The sequence below is a fragment of the Tachypleus tridentatus genome, chromosome 13, assembly GCF_004210375.1.
Source record: "Tachypleus tridentatus isolate NWPU-2018 chromosome 13, ASM421037v1, whole genome shotgun sequence".
NCBI lineage: Eukaryota > Metazoa > Arthropoda > Merostomata > Xiphosura > Limulidae > Tachypleus > Tachypleus tridentatus.
The window spans coordinates 61,720,120-61,747,264 of NC_134837.1; the positions used below are offsets into that span (position 1 = coordinate 61,720,120).

Below are 27,145 nucleotides of genomic sequence, written 5' to 3' on the forward strand. Positions count from 1 at the left end.
CTCGCAAACATAAGTTCCTTGCATGTGTCTTTGAATCGCATACAACTAGCATTGAGCAGGTTGTAGGCAAGTCGCTAACATGTCTGATTCAATCTATGGATCGTATGTAGTTGACGCAAACTTGTGCCCTTCATTTGTGTGAGAGTAATATTTAAATTCTTAAACTCTATCTGCCCAAAGTTATGAACAGCTAGGTTTGGGCGAAACAAACAAAACAGCAAGCATTATATATTGATCAAAAGTATATTTTTTATGGTACCTAATTTGGTTTTGGTTTTGGTTTCGTTTTTATTTAGCTTCGTGGAAACTAATACAAAGGTAGTAAGTAACAACAACCGTGTGGTTGTGATAAGAACTAAGTGGTGAGTGAAAGTTTATACTGGAAATTAATTTCCTCTCAAACCATTTAATTGAACTACGGCTACAGAAAGCTGAAAAGTCAAAAACTTCGCAACCGAGGTGCATGGTAAATGAATTTAACGCATTAACACCTCGTAAATTTGTAATTATAACTTAGTCTCAAGCTAGTTTTGTGTTTATAGTAAAATCATTTAAAGGTAGTAATAGTAGTTGTGGTAGTTATTATCCGAATTTTTAAAATTTAATGACCTAATTCTATATGATTTCTAGTTCCTACAAATTATTGAGAATACTATCTAATTAATTGAGTTTTTCTTTTTGTACATATAAATTATAGTTGTTATAAAGTAAGTTATTATTTTTATATGGATACCCTGTAATAATATATAAATACGTGGAAATCTGCACTTCGAACTATGCGTACCTCTTTCCCACCGCAGTGTTCGTACGAAAATGTAGTAGCTTTATTGAGAAAAAGCTTCGTTACGCTCCTTCAGTGAGTGATGTTCTGAGCCGGACGAAACGTTCCGTAAAATAGGAAAAAACCGGAACAATTTCACTCTTTAAAAACTGGGCAATATAAAAATGCAGAACCACTAGATCTCCAAAAGACTAACATTAAACTTTGGAAATATAGACGAAGGAAAAACTTTTAGACGTAATCCTTAGAAAATTATCAATACTAGAGTCAGTAAATTTCCAAATTCTCACTAATGAGGCTACAATTCTGTTCATACATCAAGAGATTGAAAGCCTTCAGTAAGCTGTCTATATCTATAAGTACGTTTCAATGTACTAGTAATATTGCTACTACGCCCTGTGGACAGTTATCGTAAAACGAAACTTGGTGTACGAAACTGAAAGTTAATGACATATAAAAAAACGCCATTGAAGCAATAAAGGTTGACACAACCACTATTGAAAATTTGATTGTCATATACTTTTTAAACTGTGTAAACTCAAGTACAGTTGAGAAGTTAACAGTGTCATTAACAACTTTCAGACAGCACACAAACAGTTGGTTACGTTGAAATTGAATATTGAATACTATACAAACCTCCTCAGTTAATTTTTCACAATAACTTTGGGTTTAAAATGCTGTTTGTGCCGCTAATGATGGGATAAATCTATGAAGATTTGATCGCAGTTTTAGATGACATATAAAACACTTTCTGACATGAATAGTCTTTTATGCAGAAATCAATTATTGGATATTGCATTAATCTAGTCAATTAATATTTGAAGCTGTGTCCACTTATGAAGAGCTCTTTATGTTGCAAATCAAAACACTATTCGTTGGTAAAAGAGTAGCCCAAGAGTTGGCAGTGGGTGGTGATGATTACCTGTCTTCCCTCTAGTCTTACACTGCTAAATTAGGGATGGTTAGTGCAGGTAGCCCTCGCGTAGCTTTGCACAAAATTCAAAACAAGCCAAACCATTGGACATTTGAGCTGCTAATGTGTAATAACAGGATGTTGTTGATGAATATGTACATTTTTAACAGGATACAGTAAAATATTTGAGTTGACTCTGAAGAGCAGTATGTCCATTTCTTAGGATCTATTGTGCCAGTTCTTCTCAGATTTTTATAGCACATTTATTATTCAGTATTTTTTTATTTTTCATTAAAAGTTTAAAAATTCTTTTTTCACAATAACAATTGTATTATAAGTGCTAACAAGATCACTTGGGAACATAACTTCATATTCCCTCAACTGACCTTCAGACTGTCTTAGATGTAAACTACCATTGTCACACAATCAATGCAAAATCTTGCAATGATAGTACACAGGAAATAAATGCTAAATAGCATTCCTTCAAATCTTAATTCCTTGTGCACCGTGAATTTTTTCAGGATACTGTTGAATGTTTCTACATAGTTTGTCATAACTCCTTCTGTAGAAGAGTGCAATCCATGACAAAGAATGTGTTATAATGATTTTTTTAGTGTGCTTCAAAATAAACAGTAAATTAAGGTTCCACTTCAAACTCAGAAAACAGAGTCATAAACATTTTACTTACAGAATCCAAAAGTTGGAGCATATGATTGGTATACACTTTTTTAGTCATATTTTGACCTTCAGTATTTAAAAACTAACATTTTACACATTGAATAATGTGATTTCAGCAGTGAAACAACTTTGATTTAAACTTTATTCAATGTTAGCCACTAGTTGTTTAAACCTTTTGTGATTGTGCATTCATTCTTGCCATGAAGTAAGAATGCAACAAGAATAATAGGTTTTTCTCAAACATAGCATTTTTAAAAAGCAATCATGATAAATAATAGTCTTCCAGACAAAAATGTTGTGTCATAGTTTGCTAAAAATCAGTCATATGACTTTATTGTAAAAATTAATTCTTTTTAGTCATTCATCGAGTCATAAACAATGGTTAAAAAAAAAGGCAAAATGTTATTACTCCATATATAATATTTTAATGTACGTTCTGCTTCATCGCTTGCATAAACATCATAATCATGGGTAATTATTTGCTACTGTTTTTTTTAGTTTAATGTAGTGTCTTATTTGTTTAGTATCTTGGGCCTCAAACAAGTTTTCTGTGTATGTTGTTTGGTCCTTCTTTGACAGTGTAGTCTGCTTTTAGTTTGTGTTTGCTTATATTTATATAATCATAGTCGTTATTAATAAGTAAAGAAAAGAAGAAGAAAAAGAGCAAACAGTGTAATTTGATGTACACCTTATAAGAAATAAAATTAAGATTGTTCATATGTATGACGCCTGTAATTGTATAAAGTCATGGAATTCTCCTTTGACAAAATTGTATGAACCTTTGCTATGTCATATCATACTACATTCGTTATTGGTGATATCTGTCATGAAGAGTCTCTGAAGATATTTTGCAGCAGCTGAATGTGAAAAAAATGTTAGTGAAAGAGTAATAAGAATTGTGAAGGATTTCTTAATTTATTACTGAAATTCTACATGTTTGACATTTGAATGTTCAGTACATCAGTGCCAAAAAAAAGATTTTCAAAGGCCATGTAGAGCAACTGATCAGAAAAACCTAGTTTGGTTTCATTTTTAATACAGTATGATAATTTCTTTATGTAATGAAGTACATTATTTTTGACATAGCACTCAATGATTACATTGAACATGTTATTTAGAAGCTTGCAGCATTCCATAATAACTACAAACATTAGTTGCAAAAGCATGCAAAGTTGTCAAGTTACCATTTGTGTAGCAAGGTTTGCCTGTTGGTAGAATAATACTGTCATTGTTCTACATGTGTTATTTCCTACATCCCGAGTCTAGACATTCCATCTTTGTTCTGTGAAACTACAATTTAAACGACCCAAAACTAATAAAGAAACGAGAAAAAGAACAATGCTACCAAATGTCATCAAAATCTTTAGCATATATATTTATGGCACATTTTATCTTTTGTAGTGTGAAGTATAGGTGGAATTAACACATCTTCAGGCTATAAAACTAGCTGACTGTATTACATGCTATTGCCTAAGTGACTGATAAGTTCTTTCACGTTTTCACTATTCACATAACAATTGAGTACAAAGCAACTGAAGATAGGGTTACATACTTGGTTTCATTGCTGGGCAAATGAAAATGTGGAAGAAAAATAAGGCTAGGGGAAAGAAACCATTAAAAAAATTTCTGTAATAAAAACAATTTCTGCAATGTCAAACTAGCTTCTGAGAGATCTGTAATGAAGAGGGAAAACCATAAGTAACAAAATAATCATGTGACAACTGTTTGACAGCCAGAACAGAGTAAAACTTCATTTGAGTGCAATGTGGAAGATGCACAGTATTCTGCTTGCTTGAGTCTTTGTAGACAAAGTAAACAAGTGCACTATGATACATAACTACAGTGAAATAGCCCAATGTGTATCTCATTTCATTGGCATCAGCCATTTTAAAAGATTGTTTTTGTTTAGTTTGAATTTTGTGTAAAGTTGCTGTTGTGCTTTTTGTACTGGCCATCCATAATTTAGCAGAAGGAAAGCAGCTAGTCAACACCACAAACTCTTAGGCTACTCTTTTACCAACCAGTAGTGGGATTGACCATTATATTATAATGCCCCTACAACCAAATTGGCAAGCTTGTTCAATGATGGGGAATCAAACATGTGACCCTTAGGTTCAAGTTGTGTGCCCAGACCACCAAGCCATATCAGGTGCCTTTGAAAGAATACCTACACACTTTTGTTTCAGTGTTAAAGATGGAAATCAATTTCCAAAACATTCTTTGCTGTAGTAAAAAAAAAGCAGTGGAAAAACAATAAAGAAAAAACAGCTGTCCATGGGATATGTATGAAATGAAAATGTGACATAAGGGTTGTGCTTAAAATGATGATGTAAAAACATTAGATTCAAGAGAATGGTTCGATTAAGATGTGATTGAATCTGCAATTTCTACACTCATTTGTAATAATAACCAAGAAGCAAACCATCAGATTTAACCTGTCTGACCGATAGGAAAAATTGGCATACTTAATATTTTTATTCAACAAGAATATTATGTTAATCTCTTTAAATATTTACATGTGGGATACTGCTTTATTGGCATAGGTCAGGCACTTCTATTGCAGCCACTTCAGTGTAAACTCAGATAGACTTAAAATGGTAAGCATATTATACATGTTGGATTGCATAACAAAAAACACACACAAGCATGTCTCATGCTGAAAGGAATCTTAGCTCTCTTCCTGTCATACAGCTCAACTTGCTAACAAATGTCTAACATTGAACAAAATGGTCGTTTCTTTATGCATCCAGACATTCATCTGTTCAAGGTAATGCAAAGGGGTCAGTATTAATTATCACATTAATCCATCTAAAATCAATGCAGAATCTGGGCATACCTTCCTTCCTTCCTTACAGTTACCACTGAAGATAACTAAGTACTCTCATAAGGCTGTATAATTTAACCCTTTTATACCAACAGTACTTTACCAATAGCTACATTTTTAATACTCTAGGGAAGCCTGTGTGGCAGATGTGTAATGAGATTTTTGTCACCTGCTTGTATGTGATGATGTATCATTTGTTTTTGATCCAATAGGCCATACAGTCCCAAAATACCTTGGCATTTTCTGCCAGTAGTTTGTAGAGTTGTTGCCACTGCCTTATCAGCAAGGAACTTAATCTCTTACTCTTGTACTCTGAAAGACATACAAAACCTACTTTTTTTAATTGTACAAGTGTTGCCTGACCAACTGTTTGGTGCAGGTTGCTTGATGTATTCCTTAAATAGGTAGCTAGGCCCAACTTGGTCTTTCATTTCTTAGAGACTTCCAGCTGTTGGTTTTCCTGCACCTTTTGCACTGTAAGTCAGAACTTATAACTTTGTGTGAGTTACTGTTTGATAAGGTGAAGGCAGTTTATTCAAAAAGTAACCAAGTATTTCACATACAAAGCAGCTGCTATGTTCTACTTTCTACGAGAGTGTTCTAGCAAAGGCATTGACAGCATACATTGTGACATCTAAATACTGATGGATTGGGATAGCTGTGCCTACTCACTGGATATCAGTGTGGTTGTGTGACAGTACTGGAGTGTGTTATTGGTTGAATGACCCTTGGCTAGGTTAGAGCCTGATGTGACATGGATGTGTACGTAGGATTGTCCGTCCAAGGAGAAGCCACTGCACCATGAAAGTAACTGCTTCTGTAAGGGTGATAAGATCTCTTACATCCAGGTGATGCTACATTGCTTCACTGGGTAGTCATTCTACAATCTTATCCTCAGGGATATCATTGCAGTCTACTTGAGCTCTTGCAAAGTAAGCTTTACCATATTAGTTGTGCAAATGGTCCACCTAAACAGATAAACCTTTCATGGTACATCTCTATCAAGCCTTGAATTTAGCCCACTTGAACTTGGATTGCTCTGTTTTCTATGTAACTCATCAGTGATGGTTTGGTAATCCTAAAGTTGCTCCTATTCAAACACTTTATTGAACCTAGTTCCCAGCCATCTAAACAAAGAACCAAGCACTGTACAGATTGTTAAAGATTCCAGGCAGTTACTTGCCTGAAATGCTTTAGAAAATGGTCTAAATCCTACTTTTCTGTACCTTTGAATGTTGAAAGAGTGACATGTTTAGACTCATTCATGAGAAACTGTGATTGTGGTTGTTTTCCTTGATGGTTTCCTGGCCTTAAGCACACAGGATGGCCTCTATGCTTTGGCATGGCATTTTATGGACTCTCAAGGATTTCGACATCCACTCTGACAGATGATATACCTTTACTAAAGTAGGGCAAAATGGTGAGGTACATTGGGCAGCTTGTCCATTAGTTCTACATGAATCTAGGTTCCTCCATAACTATATAAGTAGTATACTTTCCAGCGAGGAGAGGCTTACCATCTTCCCATGATTCATGTTACTTCAGTTGTTGGTAAGATGATGGACTTCAACAGAATTAATGCAAATGAAATCCTTCAGTTTTGATATAAAAATTTTCTCTTTTATATCCTCATTGTGGTATATTCAGATAATGCTGAATCTTACAACAATGGGGTGGGAATGCTTAATAACTGGCTATTCAATCAAGAAACTCAGTTTGAATAAGTGAGCCATAACAATAATAAATTAAATAAATAGATTAAGTACTGAGTGAATTTGAAATGAATAATCTTTATCATGATTAACATAAAATAGAAATACACTTGATTTTTTTAATGAAAAATTGTTGATTTTACTAGGTCCAGTGTTCATTAGTTCACCTTAAGGTTATTCACAAGACTAAATCTAGTGCTTGTTAGTTCACCTCAAGATTATGCATCAGACTAAATCCAGTGTTCATTAGTTCATCTCAATATTACGCTTCAGACGAAGTCCAGTGTTCATTGTTCACCTCAAGATTATGTACCAGACTAAATCTAGTGTTCATCAGTTCACCTCAAGATTATGTACCAGAGTCCAGTGCTCATTAGTTCACAAGATACATTGTATTTACCCAGAGTAGTAAGCACTTTCCATGTGACTAGTAATTCTCTTCTCAACATAGCAAGGCAATAATCTCGAGACATTTCTTAAGCTGTCAATAACTGCAACCATTCCCCTCTTCTCCCCCACACATATGAAAAAATCAGTAAGAACAAAATAAAAATTTGCTACAATACCTCATAAGAAAAGCTATACAGAATAAATGCAAATTGTTATCAAATACTGTTATGAGAACATAGAAATGCATTGTATTCATAGGTGTCACAGTTTCACATCTTGCTTATCTCATTTAATTATTCATTGTACATTTGTGGAATTTTATTTCTTATCCTTCCATGTTCAGTAAAGTAATTCCTTCATAGCATATTTATCAAGTACATATGTAAGGAAAGTATATCATCAATGATATAAGATGGTTCATGGTTGGTTTTACATTAGTCTGTGTACAGTGTCATGACATTTTGCAAAAGAGACTAATTACTGTATCCTTTATACAGTGTAGAACTTTTAGTATGTTAAGCAAAAAGTGAAATAGCCATGGAAAATGTTCGTACAGTAATTCAGAAAATTTTATGATTTACAAAGGTATTTTTGTTAGTGCAATTTTAGTAAAATTACAAGTAATAAAATGTACTTAATGGTCTGTCAAATGATGTCACTAAACTTATAATACACATATTACAATTTATTATTATTTTTACAGAACTAAGTGATTGAATATGAGTAGAAGATTTCAAAGACAAGGAAATGAAAATATGTCACACCTACCACGGCATCATTCAAGACCAAGAAGTTATGAACATTGTTACAACCCAAGAAGAAATAATTCCTGTAACAGAACTGGTGAAATGTATCAATTCTCTCATTCTAATACTGAAAGTACTACTAATAATGGTTATACGTATGGTGGAAAAAAGCACCATTATACAGAACACTGGACAAGGAGTGATGATTATACTCAAAACAGAACCAAAAGTGTTCCTAAATTGAGTAATTCTTGTGATAGATATTTTGTCTTACCAGTGCAGAGTCAGAATATTCGACAAGACTACACAGATCACAAAATTATTACCGTAAAACCTAGAAGTAGTGGTACACAGCAAAGAAGAAACTTCAGTCAAGATGTATTTGGTAATGAGGGTCTTCAGACAGATTATTATGATAACTGTACCAGAAGACAATCTTGTTCTGGACAAAGTGACAGCAGATTTGGCAGAAATGAATATTCTCGTTCCCAAAGAAGTAGAAAAAGGTATCAAAACCAAAGTACTAGAAATGTGGAAAGTATTCCAAAGAAACTATCGTCAGCTGAGACTGAAAGAAATAGAAAAAAGAAATGGATTAAAAAGAAAGTTGGTTCTGGAACCAATATCTTTAGAGAAGATCAACCCTTATTTTGTTTTAAAACGTCTCAAAAACCAGTGGAAAAGTTATCCATTGATAGTGATAAAACAGATGCAGAATCTGTGATCAGTGAAAGTGAAATCGGAGGATTGTCTTCTGAAAACACTAGCTGTATGTCAGAAAGTGAAAATTCAGCATCTTCTGACAGTGAATCAGTTTCTATTAAGTCAGATGACATGGCTTATATAGAACATGAAGAAAATGAAAATAAAAACTTATGTAGTATTAATACACATTATCAGAACAGACAAATTCAAGGTTCAATTGGAGTTTTCTGGGATATTGAAAATTGTCCAGTTCCTGCATCCAAGTCAGCTGCAGATATTGTGTGCAAGATAAGAAACAAACTTTATGAAGGACTATCTGAATTTGAAGTTATGGTTGCATGTGATGTGACTAAGCTAAGTAATAAAACTGGTTTAGTGGAGGAACTTAATGCTGCTCATGTAACAGTTTTACATGTAAGTTCCAGAGATAAAAATACATCAGACAATAAAATCAAAATAAGTCTGAGAAATTTTGGAGAGTTGTGTAGAAATAAAAAATCTTGTAAAGGATCATGTATAGTTCTGATATCAGGAGATTCAGATTTTTCTTCTGACTTGCAATTTCTTAGGTACAAATTGGGTATAAGAGTTGTGCTGATACACAATGAAATGGCTACAAGAGCACTCTTGGACATTCCTAATGTGTGTCTGAAGTACTGTGACTTTGTAAAGGATCTCCCAGATAGACAGTTAAATAATGAAGATCCTGTTTATGTGCATCTGAGAAACCTTCCTACTGAAATTGAAAATGGAAAGCTGATAGCAGAGCTGTCAAAATCAATAAAAGGTACAAATGGCCGACTGAAAACTTTCACAAGGTCTGAGGCTTGTGTTCAGTTTTTTAATGTTGCTTCTGCAGACAGACTTGTTAAACGTTTAAATGGACAGAAAATGTTTGGAAATGTAGTTCAAGCTACATTAGAGTCTTCAAAAACTGATCTCAAAACAACAATGGTAAAAAGAAATGAGGTGAAGTCAGGAGAAAAAACTAAAGAAAGCAACAGTAAAGCATTAGAAGTAACATTGCAAAAAGGCAAAAATGTGAAGCAAAAAGGCAAAAATGAAATGAATAATACCTCTGAAACCACAGTTATTGTTGAGGGTGAGGAAAAAATAGTTAATTGTGATATCTTGAAGAGTTATTTAGAACACAATCTAAAACAAGAAATGCTATCACTAGATTTTGTGGATGCTCCAAACAAAAAAGGTATTATTCTTTTTTGCAGATTTAAAAGTTTGAGAAAAGCAAAAAAAGCAGCATCAGTTCTGAATACAATGCATAAAAAAGGATTATGTGATTTTCAAGTAAAATGTATTGTGAAGAAAGAGGAAGAAAACTCTTATACTCTTTCAAGTGAAATTACAACAAAGATTGCTAATTTATTTCAGTTTATTCAAAGAAAAAAAGAAGACATCCTAGTGACCCATAACAAGGAAGTAAGAAATGCCCAGATAAAACACCAAGAATTGAGGGCTTATTTAAATAGTAAACCACAGTCTGTAAACACTGCCGAATATTCTAAAACTGCTGAAGAAATTTTTGCTGTTGAAGCAAATGTAAAGCAGTTGAAAGAGCAAGAAGAGGAGTTTTCTAAATACATTAAAAATAAATTAGATGAAGTCAGCTGTGTTGAACTTTCTTCAGCTACAGAGATTGACAATTACGTAAAAGAATGTAGAAGAAATCTTGGACAAGAAGTTTGTTCTCTCCAAGAAGGTTTACCCATTTATGGTAGAAAAAATGAAATATTAAAAACAATCAATGAGAAACAGGTTAGTATACTTTTAGCAGAAACTGGCTCTGGTAAAAGTACTCAGATTGTTCAGTATTTATGGCGATCTGGCATGTTTCCAAATAAGAAGATTGTTTGTACACAGCCAAGAAAAATAGCAGCTATATCACTAGCAAAGCACGTGAGTGGACAACTAGGTTTTGCAATAGGAAATGTTGTGGGATATCAAGTTGGTACGAATTCCAAAAGAAGTACAGATACAAGAATCTTATTTATGACAGATCACACTCTTTTAAACAATGCTGTTACAGATCATGATTTCTCAGAGTATGGTTGCATTATCATAGACGAAGCTCATGAACGAAGCATATTTACTGATGTCCTATTAGGCGTCATCAAGCACTGTCTTCCACGTAGACAGGATCTTAGAGTTGTCATAACCTCTGCTACTATTGATCCAGCAATTTTTAAAAGATACTTTGGTGTACATAATAAAGCTGTGCTGAATATACCTGGCAGAACTTTTCCTGTAGAACTTGAGTGGAAAGACACAGATGTTACTGATGGTTGGAACTATCTTACAGAAGCAGTGAACAAAGCCCTTCAGGTTCATCTAAAGGAACCTTTACCTGGAGATATTCTCACATTTCTAACATCACCTGTTGAGACAGAAAAGGCAGTAAATTTATTCCAGGAACGAATGGTAAAAGAAAATAAAGGTAAAGATGACTTTCTTTGTTTACAGGTTCATGGAAAACAAAATATTGAAGACCAACAGAAAGTCTTTAAGCCAGCACCAACAAACAAAAGAAAGATAATTTTTGCTACAAACTGTGCTGAAACATCTGTTACTATTAATGGTATTATCTATGTAATAGACTCAGGAATGGTTAAAGAGATGCAGTATTCACCTAAGACAAATGCAAGTGCTCTTGTTGTTTGTTTTGTATCAAAAAGTGCAGCTGAACAGCGGAAAGGTCGTGCAGGTAGAACACAACCTGGAAAGTGTATCCGTCTGTTTAGTAAAAATGATTTTGAAAACATGAATACTTGTGCTTTCCCTGAGATATTGAGAACAAATGTAAGCCAAGCACTATTAAAAATTATGGAAGTTGTTCCTGGCAATCCTTTGCTTTTTGATTTTGTGGAGTCCCCTCCACGAGCTAGCCTTAAGAATGCTTTAAATCATCTCAAACATCTTCAAGCTGTAGAAAATGACGAACTTACCTCTCTTGGTAAATATATGGCTAAATTTCCTTTGGATCCTTCTTTGTCTAAGCTGGTTGTAGAAGGAATCAGTCATAAGTTTTGCTTTGATGCAATTACAGTAGCATGTTTGGTAACAGTTTCTCAAAGTCTCTTTTTTCGGATAGAAGAAAACAAGAATGAAGCTGACATGAAAAAAACTCAGTTCTGTCAAAGTGATGGTGATTTTTCAACTAGTCTCTCGGTGTATAAAGAATGGGTTGGTTTTCCAAAGAAACTAAGACCCAGTTGGTGTGTTTCCAATTGCATTAATAATAAGGCATTAAATATTGCTAATGAATTAATAGAAGAGTGCATTAGAATTATAAAAACAGAATTTGACATAACTGTAATAAAGAAGTTCTGTAGCAGTTTCGATTTTGTTGAGAAATTACAAAGTTGTATCCTTGAAAGTTTTGCCAACAATCTCTGTGTCTTTTCAGGCCATCCAAAAATGGGGTATTTTACATTGTCTCAAGAACAAATCCATATTCATCCATCTTCTTCCATTCATTATTTGTACACTGATTTGCCACAGTTTATCGTGTATGGTAATCGCTTTAAAACAACAAGAGATTTTGCATTAATTATTTCTGTAGTATCAGAAGAACTTATCTCTAAACTTATTCAACGAGGTAAACTCCAGATTGATCTTGAGACATTAAAAGGAATGACTATTCAACCAAAGAAGCTTGGACCAATAGGAAGAACTCTTATGCTGAGAGAAGTTCTTGGGAAGAAACAAATGAAAATGAACATGTTTAAAAATAGAGTGAAAAGTATGACAGAAACAGACTTTATATATACAGAATGGAGTTTGGATAAAGGAATTGTTTTGGTATTTATAGCCAACCAGTTTCACTCACTTGTAGAAAAACTATTTTATGAAATGATACTGGAACCCAAGAGAAAACTTAAAGAAGAAGATCAAGAAATTTCATTTGCTGACTTTCTGGATTCTTGTAGCAGTTCTTCATTCAAAATCATAATAGGCAGTGGTGCAGAGGTGAAATGTTTATTAATGCCAAATGATTTTAGGACCATTATCATCAGCAAAATTTCTGATGGTGTAAAAGATGCTGATATTATTAGTCACGTAACTAACCTTGAAAATTTGTGTTCATATAGGTTAATTACCAAGGGTAAACAAAAAATATATGTTACGTTTGATGACCCCAAAAATGCTAGTAAAGCTCTTAATAAGCTAAAACATTGCCCAGATATTTCTATCACTCCATTGGTTTCTCCTGATGAGCATACTCTTGGAAGCAAATACAAAGTTGTACTTAATGTATTATGGCAAAGAAGACTGTGTAAAGGTTTCGGGTTTGTAAACTTCTCCTCACCAGAAGAGTTCTGTTTAGCTTGTAGACTTTTATCTGGTGGTAGACTAATGATTGGCAATATGGCAGTGAAAGTAAACAAAAAAAGAACAGACTCATTTTACATTCAGAATATTTCAAAATTAGCTACAAAAGAAAGTGTTCTCCAGTCTCTTCAAAGGGCCTTTGGTAAACTTAATATGGATGTTATCTTAATTCGAGACAACCCCTATGTTTCTGACAAAGAGGAATGTAAAAGATTGGAAAATGAGTTGAGTTCTATTCTTTGTAATTACACTTGTAAAAACAGCATCACTATACAGCTGCAAGAGCCAAAGGAGAAGGATGTGACCTGGAAAGCTAAAATCTTTTTTAAGAATCCTGCAGATGGGGAACAAGTTGTAAGGGGACTAGGGAGAGAAGCTAAAATTGGACCAGAAAGCATTCCAATGTCACTTAGTTTACAAATGACCTCTTTAATTTTTTGTAGTTTTAAAATTTATGAAGTTGTTCAGTCAATTATTAAAGAGGATATTGCTGTTTTTAAAGACATTGTTGACAGTGAGGATAGTATCAGTATTGATGTCGTAAAAACATCTGAAGAAAAAGTAAAAGTAGTCATCAAAACAAATAATTTAAAAGACCTCGACAGAGCCCAGAACCTGTTCTCAAAAATTATAAAAGGTGATCAGATTAATTGTAGTGGAAAGCCCTGTTGGAGAAACTATTTCTTACATCATCACAAAACGTGATTAAAAGTATTGAGAGTAGAACCAACACATATATTCAGTTGGATAACAGATCCAAGACTATTTCCATCTTTGGATCTGAAGGAGCTTGTACCCGAGTCAAATGTGAACTACAGAGAATACTAGATACAATGGAGACATATCACTTCACAGAGTTCAAATTATGTGAGCAAAACTGTCCAAAGGGTTTATTAAAAGAACTTGTGAAAACCTATGGTTACAACCTAAGTCACTTGATTGATATTTGTGGTCTTGAGTCTGCAGAAGTCAACTTCCAGAAACGTTTACTACTTGTTGCTGGAACTTCTGATGCTGTAACAAGTGTGAGAATGTGCTTTTATTATACGTTGACAGTGTTAAAGTATGAGGTCATAGTTAACTTTATGTTGTTTTATGTTCTGAATCTGAATTAAAGTAAATCAAGCTTTGAAACTACTTCAAAAATATTAGGAACTTGAAAACAACTGGCAAGAGAGGTTCTATTTGTAAAATATTTTGTTAATTGAGGCATAATGTTTTTATATTGTTACAGCATTGTTTCTCTGTTGGCAGAATCTTTTAATTATTTGGTGAAAGTAGTTCAATGTCGAGTCCACATAATTATCAAAAATTAGATTTATTCTTCCTGTAACATTTTTCTCAGCTTGTATACTCATACATTACATGAGCTAACAGATTCAAGTACTTCACAAAAACACACTGACTGATTGAACTGTCCACCTTGAAACAGCTTTTTCTACATTGATTATCTTTTTTGAACACCTCATGTCATGAGAAGAACTAAATATTTGTTCATTTTTCAAGGTTTGCTACCCCCATCCTTGTACAACATAAAACTTGGTTGGTAAGTACTATCGAATGAGCTGAATTTGAATATCCATGTTGCTTTGCTCATAAAAGTTGCACAATTTTATGGCATTTAAGAAATAAGAGAGAAAAAATTCTGCACTCTGAATTTATTTGTGTTGTATGAACAGTTACAATGTCACAATAATCTGCTTGAGTAAGTTGATGTATAGGACTCCAACTTAATTAACCCACCTGGAGTAAGCATAAAAAAACTTCCTTTGGAAAAGCGACACAATACCTGACCCTTAAACTGTCACCCCTTTCTACGAACACACACATGCACATCACTCATTTAATCTGAAGATGGAGAGCACAATATACTGGCAGAAGGAATCGATGATTTGGATTCTAACTTCATAGGTCCATCTGCTTTGAACAAGTGGTACAATCCCAATAGAAAAGCTTGCTTCTCAATGATATTTCCACTTACTATAAAGCATTATAATTAACCACAGGGAAAAAGTCAAATAAGTAAACATAGAAGCTATTTTTATGAAGATACTGCCTTACAATTTCCTTTAAAATACTAGGAAGTTTATCTTATTGTAGAATATCTACCTCATGCAGTCTTTTAAGTCAGTTTCAAAACATGTAATATTCTTTTGAGTAAATTTGCCATAGATGTGACATAAACAATATAAAAACATTTTGAATGCTCTTTCGTCTCTCCTATTTGAGCTGTTCACTTGTTTCTTAACATTGTATCCTGTACTACCTTTCATTAAAGTGACTATACTAATTTGTTTGACCAGAATCACTGAATCCATTAAGATGTTTACTATACTCAGTAGTACCTTAAATATGAAGTGCACTTCTGGTAAAAAACACAAACAGCAATGTCATGTGGCTTTCCACTTCTCAGCCCTATTTTCATTATTCAGCTGAGTCTAGTATGCCTTCATTTTCCTCTTTGTCTTCACATTACCTTCTACACATTCATATTTATGCATTAATAACAATTGACTGAAATGAACGCACACATAGAAGAAAGTTCTTAATTTCCTACAGTAAAATATAAAATCTTGTCAAAATAATTTTATTCTAAATCTGTTATCATGTAAACAATGTAACAGTTTTGTCTGTGGTGTCACTAGTTTAAGAAATCTCTACCAGTTTGTATGGATATTATTTGAATATTATTTCACAAGGTGACTATGAAACTGATAACTCTACATGTAATCTACACCTGAGAAGAAAAACTTGAAGGGAATTTCTATATTAAATCCTCTTTTAAAGATCAAAAGGTTTGATGTTACTTTTTATCACAACATCGGCACCTGATGTTGTTTACTGTCAATTCAGTCACTGTCGTGTCACTGAAAATCAGAGCAACCATCTTCATCTTTAAAACACAGTAACAATGCTTTTTCGTGTGTATAGGAATTTCAGTGCTGCATGATTGTTTATTATATTTGTTATGACTGATGGTAATGGTTGTCTTATGCCAAATGAAATGTCCATGAAAAGAAATGAGACATAGTTGCATAAGAGAAAATATCCCACCTTTATAAGTTCAATCAGTAGTTGTATAAAATGTTTATGCAGTTCACTACAAAATAATGGTTCCAACTGAATAGTTGCAATGTCAAGATTATACTTTCTTCCAAGTCAGCATCCTCTAAAATGTCTGCTAGTCAAGACAGTGGATCTTAACTAGTTAACATACTGCTGTACTCAAGAGTGTTAGTCAACACCTGTTTTAAAGTTTATTAATATGCCAAACACAATTATCAAGGTAATATTCTTAACAAAATCATACTTTTACTTTGCATTTATGCCAATTATTGCAACAATCTTATGTGAGAAGTATCTTGTGTGCTCTTTGGAATGATTTGAGGGGTTTCAGGCTGCATCATATTCATCAGAGGTGTGACTATTTTCAGGTAACTGTGGATCAGTCATAACTTCTTTTCCTGTCACAGCCTTAACTCTGATGTCACTAGCATCTATATCTTGAATTTCCTTCACTGTTTTGATAAAACGTTTGTTCAGAGTTGCCAACATCGATCAGTTATTCTTGTTTGAATAAAACATTCATGCATGCACACACACAAAAAAAGCCTTGAATGACAGTGTACATGCTGCTGTGAGCTTTTTCACTGCTTTCTGCTTGTAGATGAATTTTAGTGACACATTTTGTGAAATCTTATTAGTATTTCTATGGCTTCAGTGGCTACAAGATCTCTGTTTGTAGTAAAATAAGTGTATCTTGACACTTCCTTGCAGCGACAAGTGACAGTTGTGCCTCCTTCTGCTCACACATTGATAATCTCACCTTACATGTTGCCCTGGTAAGTTGTTGATTTGCCATTTGTCACCTTAGCAAATCAAGCAAATGTCAGGGAGGACATATTTCCTTATTGTGACATACTGTTTTCATAGAAGAGTCAAATGTTGAAAGTAAAAGTTTCTTTGGAGGTGGCATTGTGGGGCTTTGTTTCTTCATTTACATTGCCTTGTATTTGTCAGTGTTATAATCATACCATGAGTATTAAATTAAATTACTTAATTATTATTAAGCCAAAGAAACAAATCTACTGAAATGGTTGAAGGATTTACAGCCTTTTCCAATTCTTTATTCTATAGCACCAGATTCTTAGTGAAGTAATGATCAGTGGCTTAAAGATATACTTGAAATTGCAGAAGAGCACTCTAAAACATTTCCCATAATGCCTTGAATAAAAAATACTTTTCCTAGTATTTAGTCCATATCAGTATTTAACTTCTGCACCTTGTGTATCTTAAGGACACTTTAACTACTGTTTAGTATGAGTTCTCCAACTTTTCAAAGTTAAACTTATTCCATAAAATCAGAAATTGGTGGGTGCTTTATAACTGTCAGGAGATATAATCTTTCCTGAGAAGGAAAGTGATATATATAAATAAAAAATGTATCTTAAAGAAATGTCTGGAAACCCAAGTACGGAGACAACCTTTGAGAAATACATATTTTAACATATTGAAACATATAGTAGAAGAAAGTAGAGGACAGTTTTGTAACTTTATTACCAATAATTGTGATTCTGTTTTTTGTTTTTGTTAACAGGCTGGATCAGAACTTGAACATCTGAAAACATCTTTGTATAAGACACAGACACAACAACATAGAACTGATGCAGAAGAAATGTGCCCTGTGTGCTTAGACACAGCAGATCCGAAGACTGGTCAAAGACTAGAATGCTGTGGTCATCTGTATTGTAAAGAATGTTTACGACTGCAGGTGGAATCAAAACAAATTCCATTCTTGTGTTCATCAGAGGTGAGCTACAATACCATTCACTTATTCAGCTAAAAATGTAAAATTGTTTATTTTGTATAATGATCTTAATAATCTTATCTCGTTGGCCTACTGAAGAAATCCAGTGAAATGATTGTGTAAGTATGATATTCATAGATGGAAACAGTTTCCCGACAAGTGTTAGATAAAATATTCTGCAATAATGGCAGAATTCTCCTTGAAGATTTATAAGTATCATGTGATATAGATAATAGAACTGAGTATTACTTTTAATGTATTTGTTTAAGTAACTAAGGTAGCTGCAGTTTTGAGCAAACAAGCAAAACTTTTATTTAAACAATAAAAAGAAAATTATTACACATACCCACAACAGAAAGTTGACAGTCATTTATCCTTTTAGTATTTTTGCTTGTTTTATCTTCAAGATAAAGTGTTTTAATACTAAATATGTAAATCTTCCAGAAGAGACCAGTTCTTTACCAGTGGCATTAGTATGTTCTTACAATTTGAATGGGGCCTCAACCAAAAGGGAACTTGAATCATAACTACAGTTATAAAGGAAGAAATATAGGGGCCCAATTATTTTTATGAAGAGAAGGTATCATATTTTGTAGTTATGCCAATAGCTCTTCACATTGGTCAACTTATGGAAAACTGAATTGAGAATGCTCACTCCAATCTGTAGAATAAATTAATTTTCTTTGTTTAGTGGATTACTTGACCTATGCTTTACCTCTTTAAATATTCATATTGTGTCTTATGCTGAAATGCCAGCAATCACTTTCTAAGTAGGACAGGGCAATGTTAGAGACTCTGGCTCACATGTTGCCACCATGGCAATGCAGGAACTCTGTAATCAGAACTTTTGAAGAGATTATTTATCACTATAGAAAGAAGAAAACCCATCATTCACCAACATCACACATTGGTCAAACATGTAGTAGTGTCATACATCATGTTCCTTAATTTAGACATCTGTACTCTTTTGGCTGGCTTAATCACTAGAATATTTTTGAAAGTTAAGGAAATAAATATGGTACAAAATGCAAGACAGGTTAGAGGGCATGATGACTGATATTTTGTATCTGTTACAGTGGATTATTAATAATTGAGACTCTCAACTTAGTTAGTTAAGTCAAGAGAAACTGTGACAACACTGACATTAAGAGTGGGATGACCATTTGCCTTTCTTCAAACTTGCTGTCTTGTCACTGCATCATGAAATAATTAAATGTTTGATTAGTGTCTTTTTAAGAATCAGAATATGTTATTAACATCTATATAAGAAAGAAATTGTAATAGCTGTAACACTGTACCTTCAAATAAATGCAATTAACTTAACATACTGGTAATATATTTAAAATGTCTAAGGTTTTAAGCCATTGCTTTTAAGGCTTGTAATTAATTCCATACCTAAGTATGTTGTAGCCCTATTCCCTGATAAAAAACATGATATTAATGAAAAGGCTACTCATGTAATGCCTGTTTTTCTTTAGATAGAAGTGTATTGAAAGATAATGGTATGTCATACATTTTTGGTTTATTAAGACGATTCAGAAGTATAGACATATGTATATACTAGAGGTGTGGCAATGGAATAAGATTATCTTACCTGCAAAGTAACATAACAAATCAACAGTTTTTACATAAAAAATACCACTCATCATTTTTTTAAAAGGAAGAAAACAAACAGGTGCATGAGAAAATCATACGTGGGGAAGAAATGGTCACAATCTAATATATAAAAATTATTTTTTATTTTTGTAGGGTTGTGGAGAACCTTTTGTTCTAGAAGACTTAAAACATATTCTTAACAATAATAAAAAGTTGAGAAAAGATGTTACTGAAGCAGCCTTGAAGGAGCTCGTTCAGAGTAACAGTGAGAAGTATCGCTATTGTCCTACTTCAGATTGCCCTGTGGTTTATCGTGTTTCACCAAACCAGTTATTTATTTGTGATGTTTGTGAAAATGAGATATGTGCAAGGCAAGTTATTTTAGCTACTGGTCCTATGAAAATAATAATAGTTAGTTTCTCTAATAGTGGCATAGAAGGTACCCATTGTTTAAGTAAAATTTAAAGAAAAAATAAATAGTAGTAATGTGTGTAATATTTCAAAGTCATTGGATAAGTGTCCTGCTCTGCTTACGTTATTTCCATGAACAAAGACTTACACGTACATGTGTACTGACCATTTTCCTGATGTAGCTAACTGCAATAAATATGTTAATGTTGAATTAATATATCTCATTTTAAAGACCTTTGTGAAAGTCTTTTACATGTTTCAGAAGCAAACCTTATTAGATACTTTTTAATTTATATACTACTAATTTTATTTTATTTCTATCTTTCTTAGTGATAATATTGAATTATGATCCACAAATGTTTACTTTCATCACTAAGGGTTTCAAATTTGTATATTCTTGTTTTCAATACAAATTGTAAAAAATTAATCATTTAAAGTCATTAAGTGCAATTTTATTATGCTTTCAGTTGTCACGTAATAAATCACAGGGGGATGACTTGTGAGTTGTATAAAGCTCTCTCAGTAGATGAAGATTACTCCTTAAAGGTGAGTTTTTGTTACATTTGAAGGTGAAATATGAAGTTTTCCACATTTTAATGTGCTTATCTTGCTCTTAAAAAGATTACATTGATGTATTGCAGACAAAAAAAATGTTCATAAATCCACATCTTGAATAATTTTTTTTCCATTAAGAGATTGAGAGCAGCTCATTAAAACTATATTTATTCAATTTAAGATACAAATATTTTACTTTAAATTTATTTTGGAGTAAGAAACTTGGATTTTGTATTTATAATGCACAGAAGCAGGTTTTAACTGGACCCAATAAATGATATTTATGTTTTATGTACTGTGACAAAAGAGAATCACATACAGAAGGTGCAGTGAATTAAAAAATAACAACAGCTCAAAACTCAAGTGCCTCAAACAGTTGACTGTTCTTCATCAAGAAAACAAAGAAAGTCAGCTATTCAGAAGCACTTGAATTATTATTTTTTAAATTCTAATGCTGTAATGTGTGTGTATATATAGTTTAAGGCTATCACATTTAACTGCAAAAGACTGAACAAGGTAATGGAAAAGTGCAACATAGCAGCAAATCACATGCATCAAATATGTGTGATGAGAATATTAATACTGAAGGGTTAAGTAAACTAAAACACAATTAAAAGGAAGGACTGTTAAAAACAGCAAATGCACACCTCTGACTAATGTTAGTCAGAGGTAAGGATTTTGTTTTATTTTACTTAACCCTTCAGTGTTAATATTATATATATGTGTGTGTGTGTGTGTGTATATAAGTTGTAGTCCATTCATTTCAGTCAGTACAAAATATTTCTATGAGGTCATCTAGATTTTATGTATAAATGTCATGCAAAGAAAAACAAACAAACTTTATTATGATGTAAGATTTAGATATTGTAATAAATCGAAAAAATATATTTTACATTAGAAATTAATATATGTGAATCATGTTTTATGTTTTAAACACTAGATTAATTCGTAAAATAAATCATTGAAGACAAGAAGCACGTAAGTAGGGTTTAGAGGTTATGTTGTCCTCTTTAGTTAGTGAGATACCACTAAAACTTAATCACTCTTTGGAAGTTTATGTACCTTTCTTTCTGATGCAAAATTTTCACGAAGTCATAATGTACAGAGGTATTTAGATCAGGAATTAATAATTTCTAAGATGGAGGTATCCCTTTGACTTAACGGTAGTGGAAAACGCATGAATATAGATTACTTTGAGTAACCATAACCAAAAAAACAGTTTTTGTAACAAGTATTAGCCTTTAAACATAAAGATCACAGGCATAATGCAACATAATCAAGAAAAAACACACCTCAGGTGAACACAGAATGGCTTCCATAACATATCCATTGAATTTTAACTAAAGCAACTGGAGGACAAATTCAGTCTTCACACTGTTTCATACAAAGATGTATACTGGTGAAATCGGCAAGACGTTAACTAAGCACTGGAAGCTTTTATTCTTTTATATATATATATAGACAAACACACACTCTTAGTGTAACATATCTAAATCGGAAACTGCATTTGGCGGAAACTTGTACAAGCCGGAAATATCAAACTGTTGCAGTATTACCTTAAGATTTCTCTTATAAAAGGCCCTCTATATAGCGAAATGTGCGTAATGAGGACGGAAAACTCTTTCACACACCTCATCTATCAACAAGTAGGATTAGTACCTGAGTAAGACAGAAAAAATATATTTGATTGAATATTAATTTCTTATATGATTAATAATTTCTTTTACTATTAATGAATTCTTGTTTAGTTACTTAATTTGTTTAAATATTAATAAATTCTCGGACATTTTGTTACAGTGAGTATTGGTTAAATATATTCTATTCTTTTTTATGCCGTCATTATTTTTGCAGTTAAATTAGATTCATGATTTGTAGAAACATATTTGCTCTTCACGTGCATAATTCTACTCTTTAAATAATTCTCACGGAAAAAATAAATTCGTATCTTCCCTAATTTTAAAAGGTAGTGAGGAAATATAAATTCCTACTTTATCGCAAGTGTTAATTTATATTTACGCTATCAAATTGTATGCAAAAATGAAGGGTGAAAATGAACTTAGTAAAAAGGCCGTAGAATTGGCATTCTCTTTTAACTGCAACAGAAAGCCCATTAAAAAAAAAAAAAGTAAATCTGGACACTTTTCTTCAAATAAATTTGATTAAGAAATTGTGAAGTCATATATATATATTGAATGTCTATATTTATTTTTATTCTAATAAATATAGCATGAACAGAAAAATAACTTTATTTACAAACGTCTTACTTCCCTTGAGTCAAGCAACTGTAACGTTCCGCTTAAAAATTACATATAATTAAGGTAATGCATGTTCACTTTCTAAGCCGTAAAACTTTCTTAAGCCGTACATTTTGCTTCGTCCGTTCGATTCCGCCATAGACATGTTTTACTCCATATAAGAAAGTTTATGGAAAACATAAAGGAAAGAGTGGTGTATTTTGGATGTGGCAGCCTGAGAAAAGAGTTTTTGGAATGAAACTAAACTGCATCTTTAATGTCAAGATGCACAGATGTTAGATAAAGCATGACTAGATGTGACAACGTGGACAGTAACAATGCAATGAGGCCTCAAAATAATTTTTAATATAGCATACTCCACCTCTGTAAAAGTCAAGAGACTGCTAAGTTTCTAATCATATGAAAGTTAGGAACTGCAATAGTTAGAATTACACAAAAGTTTATATGATTTTAATCTGATTTAAAAATAAGAATAATGGCGAGTTTCCTTATGATATTAAAGACAGAAGACTGGTAGATTAATATCAAATTGACTTACCTCTATTAGCTTTTAAAGACTGCTGACTTTTTATTCTTGAGTTATACCCATGCTTTCAATATAAAGAATGCATCAGTTTACCCAAAATTCTTCAATGTCCCTTTCAGCAATATGTACTTAGAACTTATATAAAATCTGCTTTCACAAGATGCTTCAATTTTGCTCTACGTACTATGAATTCTGAGATTAATGATTAATACTGCAATATATTTTTGTACCAATATCAGAAGTCCTACAGCTTCTTTGGAGGCCTCAGTCACATAGTGTGCCTCTAGCGTGCTGTTGATCCTGTGATGGCTGTATCAGACCATTAATTCCGATTTGACTATCAGTGGCCTTGGTGATTTTCATTAATGCTGATTTGTAGAATTTCCATCATTTTGTCATGATGATACAAGAAAAAAAATATTTTCTCAGGACATTTCACCTCTTTAGCTATCTCATGTTGTGAATTTTCTGCTGGTCTAATGTCCCCACCCCCTCAGATATGTTCTGTTTTAATCGTTGATCTTATGTTTTCTTACACATGATGGCGCTGATGTCACGTATATGTTGGACAGTTTGATTCTTGAATCTTTATGCTCAACACCTTCAGATATTCATGAGTCATTGTTAGTACTTTTAGAAAACAGCAGAACGTCAGTAACCTTTTCCAGTGGGGGTGTCACCTGTCTCTACTCATATTATTTTTCAAGTTTGATTTAGAGGATAGAAGAAATATTCTACTTATACTTTGACCCATCGTCTATTTTTCACCCTGTGTTTGTAATTGGTTTTAGACATTCTCTTCAGATGCAGTCTCACTGATGTACTTTCTACTACTATGTAGCACTTCCATTCCCTTGATACCTTTATGAGCATAACTGTCAGTTCTGCTGCGTTACAAAGTACTCACCCCTTCAGTTGTTCGTCTAACTTCTGTTGAGCTTCTACTTTGTATTGCTTGTGTTTGGAGAATTTTTTCACCCAAACTTATCTTGCATACCAGCAGAAGCAGAATAGGGTTTTAGTACTTTGAAGCACTTCTGTTTTCTATTCCTTTTTGAAACAAGCAAATAATGTTTGGTTTTCCTACCTTGCCTAGTTCTCAATAACTTTACCTATTCCTTTTGATCCTACCAAACCAAATGTAGATGTATACAAATCGGGTCTTATTAACCAACCTACTGTCTCTCTTCTGTTACGGACTAATGTACAATCCAGTCTATTGGAGGAGGCCATATTGGATCATTTATGATCTGTGGGACCCTTGAGTTTAACTGATCTTTCAGTCTGACCTTGCTATCTTTTACCCTATCTAGAAATTGAAACATTTTATAATTTAACAAAAATAACAAAAAAGTGTAATCCTCAAATTAACAGTTTGTTTTAATATTCTACATTACTTATAGGTCAAAAACTACATCTTGTTTCACAATTTTGTGTTTTTGTCTCTTACAGCTGTTACGTATTATAATTTATTTCAGACGAGTCTCCAATTTATTATGTTACCTAGTTACCTATTATGGTTTAAAATAACTCGACATTTTTATTTTAATTTAGAAGTTAATTTAGTGTTATATGTATTGTTTATAATATTTACCAACAATATTGATACACAGAATTTTCCTTCTCAACGCAAATATGTTCTAATATACAAATAACAATACAACTGATATTAACGGTTATCACAAATAATTATTTATGTAAAATAATGTTACGAACAAACAATATTCAGTCTTCTATCTGGTCTGGAACTAAATATTTGATCAACGGTCTGGGTCAACAAGGCGCAAGTTAATTTTATGTTAATATACAGGCACCCTTCTCTTGACAGGAGTGCTAGCTTGCTCTATTCTTGTTTTACCGAAGAAAATATCTAATGTCCTCGTAGAAATACTAACGTCCAAAGTTAACTTTGAAGTTGAACTGTTCGTAATATTCTATAAACGTTGCTAGTCAAATTCATAATTTTTAGATTAATAAGCGAATCATGGCTTCCGAGGCTTATGGTATACTGACTGTAGCTGACCAAATAATATCCTGTTCTGTCGTCTCAGCACTTCGGTTTATATAATTTAAAACGATAATCTCAAATGATTAAGGTGTTCTAAAACACGCTAGCGTTTTTGTAAAATAAATATTGTTGATTGTTATTCTTAAGAATCTTCTACAAATTTAGAGAACAGACGGGACTTGCACAATACACACCCAACAATATACGTCAATAACTCAGTATTTAAAACATTATAATTTAATTGATATTAAGTTAATATACGTTTACATGCATCAAACTGAAACAAACGTCGGTATTAAAATAAACATAATGGTAAATCCGTTACAGAACATTCAGTTACAAGCAACAAATTTGTTTTATGTTAAATATATGAGTATCCCCGATAGTATTTAGTGGAGTTAATTTGAACATTGATGATATTTTTGTTTAGACTTTTGTGTGTGTTATATGCCATTAGAACCCTGTAAGTAACAATTTTATAGGCCCATTAGTAATTTGAAACACGACAGAGTATTTGCGTTTTTGTTTGTCGAAGGGCATTAACTCAGTATTTAAAACATTATCATTTAATTGATATTAAGTTAATTAAAACTTTTGATGATTTGTACTCTTTCTTCATTCCTGTTAATATGTAAATTTCATTGTTAACTTATTACATCATGAAAGTGGAGAAAAATATATAGACACCTTTAAATAGTGGTGGAATAAAAGTAATATACACAGTACGAAATATTAAACCAAATGTACAATGTTTAAACATAAAGCCTGGCATGGCCAGGTGGGTTAAGGCGTTCGAGTCGTAATCCGATGATCGCGGGTTTGAATCCCCGTCACACCATGCTCAACCTTTCAGCCGTGATAATTAGCTACCTTCCCTGTAGTCTTACACTACTAAATTAGGGACGGCTACCGCAGATAGCCCTCGTGTAGCTTTGCGCGAAATTCAAACAAGAGTGCTTAAACATATATAAATAAAACGTAATTTGTGATATTAAAAATTTAATTTGATTGCATGTGTTCCGCTTCAAAAAATTGTGCTTTATTTATTTATAGGGGATTCAAAAATTAGGGGTATGTAAATATAGCGTTTCATATCTACTTTTCGAAATTGTGCAAGAAGTCACTTCCAAGCATGTGTTTGTTTTAGAATAAAGCTACCATGAGTTATCTGCAGTGTCTACTTTGGAGAATTGATCCCTGGATTTTATCCTTGTAAATGCATATATTCACTGCTGTTCCACTGGAGTACATGGCCAAGGGACTTTCCAAATGTAGCATAACATCTGAGTTAGGCTTGACGGTGAAGAACAAAAGATTTCTGAAACTTTATTTATACGTATAGTATGTTCTACAACGTACGATTTAAATGCCGATACGTAAGAAATTAGAATTTTTATCTTTTAAGTTACCATGAACATTTATCAAAAATTTTAGGCCTGTTGGTTTCTTATTCGCCGGAATTTGGCGTTTAAACTGTAATGTGAATAAAATGAGAACTGTTTTTTTATCGTTCAGATTTGGATGGAAGAAAAACCCGATCACAGGAAATTGTGTACACAGTGCAAAGCTCCTATTGAAAAGAATGGAGGTTGTAATCACATGACTTGCTGGAATTGTCGATCCCACCTTTGTTGGCTCTGTATGAGAACTTTCCCTAGTGGACATGCCGTGGACCAACATCAGCCTCACTGTTCAGCAAACCTGGGCCTGTAGCTACGAAGAGTTAATCGTACTTTCTTTTATTTTTACTAAAATAAATTGACGACATATGATGTTTATATTTTTTCAGGATCGTTAGAAGTGTGTATAATTATTGGTATCAATTGCGTTGTGAATTGTAATACATCTGTGTTTTTAATCATGTTGGAAGATATTTTAACGTTTTGAATTA

The 27,145-nt window shown here is 32.9% G+C and overlaps 1 protein-coding gene across 1 annotated transcript; it reads left to right on the forward strand.

Annotated features, from left to right (window-relative positions):
• Window positions 1-306: 306 nt before the first annotated feature.
• Window positions 307-27,145, forward strand: LOC143240523 (uncharacterized). Its single transcript, XM_076483080.1, is given in 7 exon segments — window positions 307-466; window positions 8,002-13,794; window positions 13,797-14,121; window positions 17,694-17,906; window positions 19,653-19,870; window positions 20,378-20,456; window positions 26,770-27,145. Coding segments are annotated over 6 exon segments (6,810 nt in total). The 5' UTR covers window positions 307-466; window positions 8,002-8,017; the 3' UTR covers window positions 26,968-27,145.